Source organism: Diplotaxodon limnothrissa, linkage group LG19, assembly GCF_057381915.1.
Source record: "Diplotaxodon limnothrissa isolate DT_005_m linkage group LG19, D_limnothrissa_male_GT1.1, whole genome shotgun sequence".
Lineage (NCBI taxonomy): Eukaryota > Metazoa > Chordata > Actinopteri > Cichliformes > Cichlidae > Diplotaxodon > Diplotaxodon limnothrissa.
Genome location: NC_140614.1, coordinates 33,276,369 through 33,290,502, shown reverse-complemented (window position 1 = coordinate 33,290,502; position 14,134 = coordinate 33,276,369). Strand labels below are relative to the sequence as shown.

The following is a 14,134-nucleotide window of genomic DNA, read 5'->3' as shown; positions in this document are numbered from 1 at the left end:
TTGTCAGACTACAATTTCCTGCTTCTTGAAGGACATTCAAAGCTCTTCTTTGGTTGATGGATGCTTTTTTTTTTGTTCTGTTCTCTGATCAGATCATCAGTAAAACATGCTACCACTGTGCAGGTCTCATGTAATTTGGCATGCCTCAGCCCTTTTCTCCATGTTTCCCTTCCTTGAGAATGGTTTCTTATGGCCACTCTACCACTGAGACCAGGCTTTGAGGCTTCTGCGAACTAAAATGCATCTCTCAGGTCCTGTGTCAGGTCTATGCTGGATTCCCCTCGCTGTTTCTTAAGGACATTGCTTTCATATACCATTCATCTGCTGTAGATGGCTGTTTAGCCTTAAATACTACCCTTTTTTTTGTCCTCGATTTTCCTCAAAGTTTTTTCAGAGCACACTCCACACCGTGCTGGGAAGTATCAAGTTTGCGATAAAAGCTCCTTGTTTTATCCCTGTCAACCGTGGTTTCTTTGGAATTTTCCATAAAATCAAGTAAAGAAATAGGCACAACGTTTGGGTAAAGTACCTTAAAAGAAATCCCCTCAAATAAATGAAAAAACAGACAATAAAACAAGGTTTGCTCTGACTTTGGCACAGTGCTGTAACAGCAGGTAATCAGGGCTCTGGAGCTTCTTGCAGTGACGTCACGGTCGCCTTCCGGGTTCCCTCCTCCCCCTCACTGAAATGCAGCTGCGCCATCCACCCTCCTTTGTCTGCTGAGGAAGAGTGCGACGACTTGCAGCGGAGAAGACGCCGGTGGGCCCTTTACTAACTACACCGTTTTCCTTGTTGCATTTTCGTTTTAAAGGGGAGAAGCTTGACGAACTGAGCCGAGCTTCGTTCGTGCGTTATGAGTCAAGCGAATGCTAATAAGAGCAACATAGAGCCCGCCGTAGAGTCAAGCCCAGCAGAGAATAAGATCAAAATGGAAGACACTAAGTACCTCCCGGAGCTCCTGGCGGAAAAGGATAGCCTGGATTCATCGTTCACGCATGCAATGAAACTCATATCTGCAGGTAATGTCGCTATTTGCTTTAACATAAAGGCTAACCCGGGCTAGTTAGCTCGAGTCGGGGCCTGTTTTTTTTTTTTTTGTCCCTTCTTAGCCGAGTCGAGAGGCCTGAACAATGGCGCATTAAGCACGTGGTTGTTAGCGATGTGGGTCAGGTCGTTGTCCAGTGTGTATTTGAAGCTGTGTAATTAAATCACTTGCTCTCAACGGTTCTGATGGGATTTTAATCGTGTTTACTCATCAGCTAACACCGATACTTAACGACGAACAGCTGCGATTTCGAGGCGACTATTTGCTAACTACAACCCAAATGCATGCAAAGCTTTACCTGCCGTTTCATCTTCGGATGACGCAGGGAATCGTAACCCATATCATCTGAAAAAAAATAGCTTTCGTCTATTATTTGAAATGCATTTGTTCATGAATGTCAGCTTTTTAATCGTGTTTAATTCCTGCAGAGATTGAGAGGATCCAGAAAGGTGAAACCAAGAAAGAGCCTGAGAAGGAAACATACCTGGACCTGTTTGCGACCAAGAATCTGAAGCTCAAGGAGCGTGTCCTCATTCCCACCAAGCAGTACCCTAGGGTATGTCTTTTCCCATTTACATAGCGCCCTAACCACCTAGGCGATTCAATCAGCTGATCTAACAGATTATTAATTGTACTGATTTCTCACACTCTACTTAATTAGTTTTTTTTTTTCCCCTTTTGGGGAAGAGGGGTGTCTCTGAGGTGCTGACGTGAATTATGAATTTGTTGCAGGTCAACTTTGTGGGAAAGCTTTTGGGACCTCAGGGTAGCACAATCAAGAGGCTGCAAGAGGACACCGGAGCAAAGATTTCAGTTCTGGGTAAAGGTTCCATGAGGGACAAGAACAAGGTTTGTCTAACGGTTTCCTTTGCTTCTGTCTTATTGCCCTGCATCACTCCTCTGGCTATATTAGTTTTGTGCGCTCATTGTTTTTAGGAGGAAGAATTTAGAAAGGGGGGTGAGGCTAAATATGCTCACCTCGCCATGGAACTGCATGTGTTCATCGAGGTGACGGCACCCATACCAGAAGCGTACCTGCGCATGGCTCACGCCATGGAGGAGGTGAAGAAGTTCCTTATCCCGGTATGTGTGCGGAGAGACATCTTGATGCAAGAATCAAACTTTCTAACAGATCCACTGATTCCTCACTGCTCTGCAGTAATGGTATGCATGTTTGTCTGTTGCCACATGAACAGGAACCTGGTGAGCACGATCCATACATGGATCCACTGTTCCTGAATGGATCCCAGGATGGTTCGAGGGGGCGAGGTGGTCCTCTAGGAAGGGGCAGAGGTGGACCACCTGGTGCTGGAGGACCAAGGTATGCGCTGGAATCTGTGACATAGTGTACTACAATACATGTTGTCTGGTAACACACTTACCTGAAAAGAATGCCTTAACGGGTTGAATATGTGCTTGTTGCAGATGTAAGATTCACACAAACTTAAAATTACAAATGTTTCTCAGTAAACTAAAATGTATCTGCAGAACACTAACGTGGAGTCCGTTTTTTGCATCTGGTTTGGCTAAGTAGGTTAATGGTTCTGATTTAACAGGGGCCGAGGAATGCCACGTGGGGCTCCTCGGGGAGCGATGCGCGGTGGGGCTCCACGCGGAGCACCGGGGCGAGGTGGTGCACCAAGAGGTGCTCCGTCTGGTCGGGGTGGACCTCCTTCTGCTCCTACTAGAGGAGGCTCTGCTCCTCGCTCCAGACCGCCTGCAGCAGGGGCTCCCAGGATGCTCCCCTCGGCAGCCTTGTCTCACCAGCAACACCAGGTTCCACCTTCAGCAACAGGGTCAAAGCCTGATGCTTATGAGGATTATGTAAGTGCTGAATCCTATTTGACAGCATTTTTGGCATGAATGGGAATGGCGCAGATTCATGATGTTGCCTCTTTTCTTTCTGTCTAGCCTGCATATGATGACTCTTATGCAGAGCCGGCATATGAGGGATATGATAATTATTATAGCCAGCCTTCTGCCCCTGCGTAAGTCAAGTTTAATTTATGTAACATGTCTCTTTAATGTGTGTTTTTGTTGTTTTAAATAAAATTTTTAATTTAGGTATAATTTAAGTATACCTTCTTAACCCTTGTTGGTGATGTGCCCCCAGGGATACAGAGTATTATGATTATGGACACGGTGAAGCCCAGGATCCATCATATGAGGCCGGTTATGGTAAGTCTTTAAATCACACGTATCTTTATTTTTGCTTTATTGCTTTCAGACTTAGCTGATATTTGCATCCTTTTTTTGGTTTCCTCTGCTTTTCTGTGACTTCTTGTAGCTCAAGATGATTGGGACAACTCGTGGTCCGGTGCCGGGGCTGGAGGCAAGGCCCCTCCATCTAGGCAGGCGAAGGGATCGTACAGAGAGCATCCTTACCCAAGATACTGAACAACTACTGGTAGAGAGTTGCAGTGGCAACTGTCTCCGATTGTAACTCACACTTGACTTTACAAAAGTAATTTCCCTCTCGTTTCCCTTGTTAATGGTTTTATTTAAAACATTCTTTTCTCTTTTTATTTTTAAAACCTAGGACATTTTGTTGGATGTATCCTAGTGCCAGAGGAGCAACATTTTTCTCCCTATTGTTTGTTTCAGTTGCGTAGTTAAGGTCTTAGTGACATAAACAGAACTAACAAAATGACTTTTTTAGTTTCGTTTTTTTGTTAGATATTTGATGGTAAATATTTTTGTTCCTGCACAAACTGTGATTGTGGCGATTAAAATTTTCTCACATAGGCTGCATTTGTTTTGTAAAAAAAAGTCCTTCATGACTGGACAGAAATTATTCATAATGACTCCATTTGTAAATTTATAATAACTTAAACAGATTTAGTTGCAAACTCAAATAGAACCATTTTGATTAAAACGGTCTTATTTGTTTATATTGGATTACAAATCTAGTTATGTGACTTTACTCCCAAAGAGCAAATAAACAAAATATAACTGTAGAAATCCATTTGACAAAGAATAAAGGCCTTTATTTTCTGCCACCCTTTTACAATTGGTATTTTATGAAAAGTCGCTCTATTACTTGCAAAATCATCGCTGATCGACTAATTCTTGTAAAGCTTGAAGGATTAATAACTTACTGTGTACGTAAGACTACAGCCAACTCGGTCTTTTTGTATATAACCTTAGGAAAACTGTGTATGCTTAAGTCGTGCCGTCTCCAAAATGCTTAATGCTTGTGTACCTTTTGACTAAATAGGTAACTAAACACATCCCCAAAAAAACAATGTCTTTCTGCAGTGCGTGTTTCAATAAAGTTTCTAGTTTCTTTTTAATCAACCTAAACATGGTATTTTTGCCTTTGTTGTACCAAAGGATTATCTCCAGTTTGTGAAAATGGTCCTCAGTGGTTTTCAACAATGCTGAATAAGCTGTATGTATACACGTCAACTTTGATTTTTAAAATTCCAAAGCAGTGTTTGGTTTTTTGTTTTGGGTTTGGTTTTTTCTACAAGAAGTCTATCCTCTTCGCCTGTCTTCAAAATTTTATCTAAATGCCACTTGTAATGACACCTTAAAAAAAGGGGGGGGGAACTGAAATTAAATAAAGCTCATCGTTCCTTGAGGTAATGTGCTGCCAAATACATGTTTGACTTGAAAGTGATATTAGTGCTTGAACATGTATTGTCATTTAACCTTTAGTTAGTGCATCTCTTCAAGCTCTCAAGAGAGCCGTGCATCTTCAGCCGCTTGAAATAACCGAATTTCAACAGTATTTCAAATCAAGCTTGCAGGGATCTTACTTGACTTTGATGCAAAGTCATGCTGGCTGGTTTTTATAAAAGAAAAAAATCGCAGAGGGAGAGGATTCTAAAAGCCTAAAGATCGCCACAAGAAGGTAAAACTAACCCCAACACTCATTTTAGAATTTTTTTTTTTTTTTTTTTTCTGTGCAAAACATCCAAGTAATGCAAGTCATCCAAAACATCCAAAACATATTTTTAATTACAAAATTATGCTATTAGTAGTCCATTCCAGGCCAAATAAGCCGCATAAAACAATATGGTGTTGATGCAACTCTTGCTCAAATGTTAAAAAGAAACAAAACGAGAATTGCCCATTCATTTCACCTAATACTTATTACCATCTTGATAATTCTATAGATTGTAGATTAAATGAAAATTACTAGTAGCACTCTCAAAGCCGTAAAACTCATTGGTGGAGACGAAAGGGAAAAAAAATGCTTGAGTTGCATGATACTTTTAATATAAAATTAGTTTGCATGGTTTTTACCTGCTGTGTTTGAGTGTTGGCACTTCTGAGTTCCAGATCTCATTTAGTTTTCTCCTCTTAGGTTGTCTGAGAACTGCGTAGGTGCAGTTGATATATTGAACTCCGGCGTTGGCAGACCTTTTAAGGTCAGTTGAATGGAAATTGCCACATAAGTGTTGGCTTTGTTGTTACGTCTGATTAAGTTCTCCTTTCTGTCGTTAGCAGGTCCATTGACGTTCCTGGAAAGGGCAGAGGCCTTGCAGTGTCTCTGAGACTGAGGCGTCTCTCAGGGAGTGAGAGAGAGCTTGACTTTTGTGTAAGATTGCTTTAGCATTGATGGGTGTACGGGCATTAAATGAATGCTCGTTCTTGAATCTGTACAGATTTTACTCTTTTTAACTGCATTTTTATTTAACAATAAAAGAACAAAAAATGACAGATTTCTATTGATGGTGCCTTATTATTCTTTGATGTTAATGAGCTGACAGGATGTTTGTCATTATCTCATGAAGTAAATCAATAAAACTATTTTTAAAGTGAAAGCCATTCATTTTTGTCCCTTTTTTAATTATGAGAATTTAATCTTTGGATATTGGACACACTTTTCTAAACATGTGCAAGACTGAGATTTTTCTTGCAAGATCTAATTTAACATCCATCTACACATGAGTTGTAATGAGGTTTTTGTTTGGCAGGGCACCAGTAACTGTGGAAAAGTAGTCTGTTAATTTAGATTTTTGGCCAAGCAAGCTATAAAATTATACAGAGATGCATTACAGTTATTGCAGACTGATCTGTACAAAGGTTACTTTTATTATCCTGTGCAGAAACAGGGAAGTTAAAGATATGGCTCGCAGGCTAGAAATGGCCAACTAAGTGGTCCAGTGTAGCCCGCTGGATGGCTTAGCATAGCTCTGCAAAAAACTGCGCAGAAGGGAGTACATTTCTGGTGTTTTCCCATACTTTGCATCAGCAACCTTTGCCCTACAACTACTGAAGAAGGAACCGCACACTGTGAGTGTGAGTTTTACGGCAACGCTGGGTTTCTTTTCTTTTATAGAAAGGTTCAAATCAAATCACTTTTATTGTCACATCACATGTGCAGGTACATTGGTACAGCACATGTGAGTGAAATTCTTGTGTGCGAGCTTCACAAGCAACAGAGTTGTGCAAAATACAATAATGTAAACAAGCAAAATACAAGAATGGCTACATCTGAAACTAATAAATATATGTACAATATATAATAGTATATGCATTTCTGGATGTGTATACTAAATATTTTTCTACGTGTGTGTGTGTACACATATTTTACAAATTAAATAGAGTAAACAATAAATAAAATATATAAAAATATACAGAGTTGAGACATGTGCAAAGCAGTGGCATTACTGTACAGTACGGAGTGCATAATGTTGAAGTTCCAGTAGTGAAGCTGAGGTGTCTATGACGTGTTCAGGTTATTAATATAATTAGAGGGCTCTTTAAAATTAAGAAAAGTAAGAAAAGTACACTAAACCATAAATGGTACAAGTACATCAATAAAGGTAAAATTAACATTTAATTTTTTTCACAATGGACTGTGATGTAAATTATTAGTCAAGAAAAACATACAAAGAAGAGAAACTGTTCACTGGAAAGTATTCATCTTGTGGCCAGCTACTAAGAAATTTCAAAACTGTAAAATGTTAATAAATAATTGAATAAATAAAAAACATACAGCAAATTGTGCAAATATGCAGTGATAAACCACACTGCATCTCATACAACACCTCCTTGATTACGGATCAGAACCAGAGCACCAAAGACTCCAGTCCAGCCAACTGAATGACACAGAGAAATGTGAAAACTGTAACATCAAGGCATAAAATCTGATGTATTTTCATTGGTTTTACAGCCTTCTTACTGACAGAGTCATTGTCTACAGCATGGCATCCTACACCAAAGTAAATAAGTAGTTTTGTACTACATCAAAACACGAAAAACTTGCCATTTCTTAATTGTGTAATATACAAATTCACTTAAAAATGTTTTTAAGGTAGGTGACAGTAGAAAATAGGAAATATTCTGTGCCTTAACATTTTTTTATGATTAAAGGTTAGAGTATTAATTACAGTAATAATTGTATTTTTAATACAATTTATCTAAAGTTGTTATACTCTATATACATATCTATATTATAGTTTGTGCGTACTATATATATTGTATAAGAATTGTATTATTTATTAATTCATTTTATAATTTATTTATATATAATAATACGTAGGGAAATGTTAGATAATATTTACATAGTTAATACGTAAAAATTATATAGAGAAACCTGTGATCGTACACTACCAAGTATAAGGAAACATTAGAGAGGCTTTTCAAAAGGTGCAAAACAGCTCAGAAAATGTTCAGTGGAAAAATCAAGATAGAATTACTGAAATATGTAAAAGAAAAAAAAACAAACAAACAAAAAAAGATTTATCGTACATTAAAAGAAAATGTCTTTACAGTAAAGGAGCAACAATTATATATGGAGGATGTTTTTCAGAGTAGACTATTAGAACATTTTAGACTCCGTGTATCTGAAACATGAACTGAAATGAGTCTTATACGCCTGTGTTAAATCGTCATTTTAATCGATAAAAACGCCTTTCTTTTCTTTCTTGGTTAAATATGAGTGGAATATCCCTTTAAATGACTCTCCTCCCACAGCTCGCTAACATATCCGCTCCGCCGTCTGTCTACGGCTAGTTTCACATCAACAATGAGTGTTTCTGCTGCTGTCAGTGACATACACGCCATTATTTCAATAAATATTCTAAAAATTTATTGTGTTTAGTTCATTATCTCTGCTACAGAGCAGCATCTGACTCAGACATCAGACACTGGTAAGCGTACATTTCCTTGTCTAGCCTGTTTGGTGGGTTAGAAGCTACCTAGCTAGTCAAAGCTACTGCTAGCCTAGGCCTCAGTCTTGATATTTAGGCATGCATGCTCTTGGCGGACAGACTGAGGTCCGTGCCTCATTGTGTAGCTCCACGTTGTGTTCGCCTTGCAGCCCTGTATCTCTAACACACACGGTTTTCTAAACAAATTTCACCCGCGAGTGAAGCAAATGGTGTAGCTATTTAGCTTAGCTTTTAATATCAGCTTCCGCAAAAACTTGCACTTTAGAGCGAGGGATGCTTTTGCAGCTGGTGAAAACTCCTTTGTCATGCATATTTATGATTCACTGGATGTCAGATCTTCATGTTGCAGAGGGGTCTCCTTGCTGTTTGTTTGGGCTCTGTGCACGCCTCGTTTTATTATTTAAGCCATTCACAATGTCAACTTAACTCGTTTTAAGGCAGTACAGTGTGTCTTTCATGATAGATAGATACTACAGACTGGTTTAAGTCACAATAAATATTTAGTATTGGCCAGATATTCTATATGAATCCTCTCGCCTGCTGCATTTGTACGAACAGGTACAAAAACACGGAGAGGACATATCACCAAAACAATTGAAAGAGGTGTGCCGTGGGTGTGTCCACAATGGCTGGTGGAAGGAGAGGAGCGAATCGTACCACGTACTGCAGACCTCCGTTAAGCAGCGATTCAGGCTCAGTTGGCAATGGAAATCACACAACCAGCTCCCCGGTCACAGGGGTGAGATCTCGCACTAGGTAGGTCAAACTCTGACACACTGCGCCCGATCTGTCTGTGTGTGCCTCCTCCGTGGCCTCTTCAGGAACTTCTGTGCCATCTGATCTGTCAGCAGGAACAGCCCAGGGACGTGCATGTCCAGTCCTCCTCTCGCGGCCCAGACTGTGGTTCCTCTGAAACACTGCAAGATCCCAGAGTTGTCCATGGATCAAAATGTGCTGTTCGAGCTCCATCTTTTCTTCTGCCACCTCATTGCGCTCTTTGTGCACTATGTCAACATCTACAAGACTGTGTGGTGGTACCCTGCATCTCACCCTCCCTCACACACATCACTGGTGAGCACTTGGGTGTTCAGTGTTTTGACAAAGAATGTTTCAGCAATTGCTTTGTTGATCAACCTCTGTGTAGGCCAGTAGGCACAGTTTATACAGAATATGTGGAAAATCTCATGGGAGCAAAAATCTATGTTTTTACAGAACTTCCATCTTATTGATTATAACATGCTGGTGTTCACCATCATCATACTAGCAAGGAGGTTAATCGCAGCCATTGTTAAAGAGGTAAGAATTCAGTTATTGGCTTTTGTGTCACTTTACTTTTTATTAATCCAAGGCTCTCAAAAACACCTCATGCAGAAAGACTGTACCCCGTTCTTTTTTTTTTTTCATACTTATAAGGAAATTTCCAGCTGAAAAGGCCAGATGAAACAGAGACGTAAGAAAGAAATCAGTCTGCACGCAGCTCCACTTCAGTTTAATGATTTTCCCTTTTAAAGATTCTTCTTGTAGTAAAACAGTATCTTCAGATACATGCCTGAAGCACACTTTTAAAAATTTAAGAATTTTAATGGATTCAATTTTTCTGTGCTTGGTTTCTCAGACATCTTTGATCATGTCCTGCTGTGAAAGATTTGACTGTTCTCTTCTCCTCTGCCTCAGGCGTCACAGAGTGGGAAACTCTCTTTCCCTCACTCGATCTTTTTAGTGATGGCGCGGTTCGCAGTGCTAACGCTGACAGGTTGGAGCCTGTGCCGCTCTCTCATTTACCTCTTCAGAACCTATTCTGTCCTCAGCCTGCTCTTCCTCTGCTACCCGTAAGTATAGTATATCAAGGCTTCCTTATTTTACTGAATCCTTGTTGTCTTTCTCACACTGATTGAACAGTTGTTATGTTTTAATGTGGCTTCATTTGTTTTCTTTGTGCTGTGATCAGCTGACCTACATGGCTGTTGGCTCTGAAGGTTACTGCTCTTAGTAGATTCAGCCATCTGCTTTTTAACCACTGTTCCCGCCCACATTAACCCCTGATTAACAGGCCACAAACGCCAGAAGGAATTTTCAGTGCAAATAACTTGTTTTGAGCTATGTTTGCTCCTTCTAACGTTTCACATGTCGTTAACTTATAGATATGAAGCATTTGGACTAAAACTAGCTTTTGTAGTATACACAACTTTTGCCCTCTCTTAAAAGTTGTGTGAACCACATTATGCCAGTGAACATTCACATCTTGTTTCCATGCTCTGTTTGGTGCCCTACTTAAAACACAGCTTTGGTTTGCTGCACATTAATATTTAAATAAAGAAATCCAGTTACAGTGAAGTAGCTCCTATTCTCTTTCATATTTGATAGCGTGGCTTGTTTGCATGTCATTTCAAGAGGCAGATCAAGTTCTGTTTGGTGAACCTCAGAGTGCTTGATTACAGAGCCTTTGGTATACTATGGGTCAAATCTTGATTCATGACTGTGGGTTTTTATTTTTATTTATTTATTTTTTTTGAAAGGAATCATCTAAATCGCAGGTGTCGAACTTCAGGCCTCGAGGGCCGGTGTCCTGCAGGTTTTAGATGTGTCCTTGATCCACCACAGCTGATTTAAATGGCTAAATGACCTCCTCAACATGTCTTGAAGTTCTCCAGAGGCCTGGTAATGAACTAATCAGTTGATTCAGGTGTGTTGACTCAGGGTGAGATCTAAAACCTGCAGGACACCGGCCCTCAATGCCTGGAGTTTGACACCCCTGATCTAAGGAATCATTATGAGCATACTATGCAGGTCCTGCGTTTAAATATGTTGACATGTCCTGTGGAAATATTTTTCCATTGGTGGCTCTAGGAAAATGAGCTAGCAAGAATATGTGCAGATGGTGTGTCATATGCAATATTAAACCATATGTGGTATCATTGGACTCTGAACTAATATGACAAAGATCTGTGACTCTCAGTTTATGCTCTTTACTCTTCTACTACAACCCCAGCTGTAGTCTTGCTATGATCTGTAGAAATTAACTGTAGCCCCTCCCACCCCCACAGATTTGGGATGTATATTCCCTTGTTCCGACTGAGCTGTGACTTCCGACGAGCAGTTCCGCTCTCACCCATCACCAGCATTGGCTCCAAAGAGGTTGGCGGCGTTGGCCGGGGCAGGGATTATCTGACTGTGCTCAAGGAGACATGGAAGCAGCACACCAGCCAGCTGTATGGTGTCCAGGCCATGCCCACTCACGCCTGCTGTCTATCCCCTGACCTAATCCGCAAGGAGGTGGAGTACCTGAAGATGGATTTTAACTGGAGGATGAAGGAGGTGTTGGTCAGCTCAATGCTCAGTGCTTACTATGTGGCATTTGTACCCGTGTGGTTTGTCAAGGTAGGAAACTGTTGGACTTCACTGCAACTTTAATTCAATATGATTTATGAGCTTTTCTCAAAGTTTCTGCATATTTGCCTTCAGAGTACCCAGTATGTGGATAAGCGATGGTCTTGTGAGCTCTTCATCTTGGTGTCAGTCAGTACCTCAGTCATCCTCATGAGGCATTTGCTGCCCCCTCGATATTGTGACCTGCTTCACAAAGCTGCAGCCCACCTTGGGTGCTGGCAAAAAGTAGATCCCTCACTCTGCTCCAACGTCCTCCAACACATGTATGCACTGCTTTTAGTTTATTGCATTTTATGTTCAGTCAGACTAATTTTAGTCAGATTTAAAGCTAACTTTTACCTGGTTTTTTTTGTACACAGATGGACCGAAGAGTACATGTGGCCACAGGGAGTCCTGGTAAAACATAATAAGAATGTATATAAGGCCATGGGCCACTATAATGTTGCAGTCCCATCAGATGTTTCCCATTATCGCTTCTATGTGAGTATACCTAAATGAAGAGGTCTTGTAGAACCAGAACTGGTATCAGATCCTTTACAGAGCTGTGCTCATACTGATCCTCTTTCTTACTCTAGTTCTTCTTCAACAAGCCTTTACGAATATTGAACATACTCATCATCCTCGAAGGTGCCATGATATTCTACCAGCTCTACTCGTTGATATGCTCAGAAAAGTGGCATCAGACGATATCGCTGGCCCTGATTCTCTTCAGCAACTACTACGCCTTCTTCAAGCTCCTCAGAGACAGAATAGTTCTTGGAAAGGCATACTCGTACTCAAACAACTCATCAGACCACAAAGTTAGTTAGACTTAAGTTATTGTTCGTCTCACTCACGTTTGGAACAAGATAAACAAGCCTAAGATCTCTGTATTTTTTCTACAAACGGCATTTTTGTGTCACATTTTTGTTCTGACCTGCCATAATAAAAATAAATATTTTTGTATTACTTTAAACCTTGTTGGATTCTGTTTTATTCTCAGTCCACGCTGCTTACAAAATTTCTTTACAAGTAATAATGATGAATAGCCGTCCCTGTGGATTCCTTCATAATGGGAACTCCATGCAGGAGTGGAATCATCCTACATGCTTTTTCTTTTGGGATTGATTTAAAAATGAAGGATTCATTTGCCGTTTGATGCCTTGGTGTTCGCCAGACTCCAAGCATTAATTTTAGAATTTAAAAACTACAGTTTCTTCTCTTTTTAGAAAATAGAAACACTGATTCACAGGTCCATAAGACCTGTTTCCACTGATTTTCAGTCCAGTTCTTGTTTAATTTTGCAGTTTTCCTTCCTTAACAATGGCCTTTTCTAAGTAGCTTAGAAACCAAAACACCATTCCTTTGAAAATAGTAAGACACAAGAACTGGATTGAAAATGAGTGAAGAAGCAGCTAATGTCCAAAGAAAAGCTTTTAAAGACTTCCAAAAAAACTGGAGAATTATTGCTCAATACCACTTTTAAATTTTTTTTGGGGAAAGTGTGAATCCTTGGGAGCAAAATAAAAAGAAATGATGGTGGCTTGAGCTTTTTGCATAGTACTGTTTGGCCTGTATGTTCCAGCTGGTTGAGCTCAGGCTGAGATGTCCCAATGCCATCGTGCTTCTTCTGTTGCAAGATCCCACATTTCCCTATTTTGTGGCATTGTCAGTTTAATTTACTGAGCAGTAAGAGAAACATTGCATTGCATTCATACAACAACCGAATCTTTTTGTTAACAAACAGACGCATACCACATCCTGCATCCTTTCCTCTGGTTCTGCACACACAGGCAGCTTGGAGTGACAACAAGAAAAAAGGTCCAGCATAAGGACATTACTTCTGCCTGAAATTCAGGTCAACTTATAAGCTTTTTTTTTTCTCAGTCATGTTGCTAGTTTGCATCTAAAATGAAAGTGAGGTGTGTGGACAAGCTATCTTCACAAATTCTTGTGTTTAACATCCGTTGGGAAAGAAATAATAATACTTTTCATACAAAGGCTAAAAATTCTCCTCATCTGTAAACTGAGGAGAAAAAAAAAGCACAAAATCCCCCCTCCCCCAACGGATCAAACTCCCATCCCATCCATCAAAACCCCACGCCCATGGCCACAGGGAAAGTCAAAAAAGCGTGGAAATTCCTTGCTTACATCCTGCATATACTGACACTGCAACACGTCAGTGGTGTTAGCAAAAGATGAACACTGGCGTCCCCGTGTGGCCTTGTTCTGTAGCACCCTCGGAGCCTTAATGGAGCAGTAAGTAGGATGTTTACAAAGAGCCATCCTCAGGCGGTGCACAGCAGCATCCTGCCAGTCAGTAACCTGCGTGAACAGTCGCTCCTCCCCCCGTGGCGCACGGCCGGGTGGACTGGCCCTTTAAGAAGGAATAAAAACGACAGCTGAGCTCCGCACGAGCCAAGCGCGGCATCGACGCTCTTTACCTTTCATCGGTAAAAACACCGGGGCTGTACGGATCGTTCCACTGTATTACATTTCTTTTTAACATCAGGATTCATATGAAGTGGACTTTTAAATCCTAGGAGGAGAAATGCGAGCCGGCGCCCTGTCGGCGTTGCTCTCTGGTGCGTAATTG

The 14,134-nt window shown here is 40.5% G+C and overlaps 2 protein-coding genes across 5 annotated transcripts; both read left to right on the top strand.

Moving 5' to 3' along the window:
• Positions 1-675: 675 nt before the first annotated feature.
• Positions 676-5,698, top strand: LOC146612650 (KH domain-containing, RNA-binding, signal transduction-associated protein 1-like). Of its 4 annotated transcripts, none has more exons than XR_014907129.1 (11): positions 676-1,019; positions 1,474-1,601; positions 1,778-1,894; positions 1,982-2,128; positions 2,242-2,366; positions 2,602-2,869; positions 2,957-3,033; positions 3,159-3,223; positions 3,333-3,452; positions 5,358-5,421; positions 5,501-5,698. XR_014907129.1 is itself a non-coding variant. In XM_085379232.1 (9 exons), exons 1-9 carry the CDS (start codon positions 854-856, stop codon positions 3,440-3,442), a joined length of 1,203 nt encoding a protein of 400 aa, XP_085235358.1. In that variant the 5' UTR covers positions 676-853; the 3' UTR covers positions 3,443-5,349. The 4 variants fall into 4 exon arrangements, 1 of the variants encoding a protein (XP_085235358.1); XR_014907127.1 differs by having other exon boundaries at positions 3,333-3,509; XR_014907128.1 differs by having other exon boundaries at positions 3,333-3,509; positions 5,498-5,698.
• Positions 5,699-8,034: 2,336 nt separating this feature from the next.
• tmem39b (transmembrane protein 39B) lies at positions 8,035-12,473 on the top strand. The gene is made up of 9 exons (XM_085342836.1): positions 8,035-8,151; positions 8,731-8,928; positions 9,021-9,243; positions 9,385-9,468; positions 9,847-10,001; positions 11,217-11,550; positions 11,635-11,822; positions 11,919-12,039; positions 12,135-12,473. Exons 2-9 carry the CDS (start codon positions 8,798-8,800, stop codon positions 12,366-12,368), a joined length of 1,470 nt encoding a protein of 489 aa, XP_085198962.1. The 5' UTR covers positions 8,035-8,151; positions 8,731-8,797; the 3' UTR covers positions 12,369-12,473.
• Positions 12,474-14,134: the final 1,661 nt, after the last annotated feature.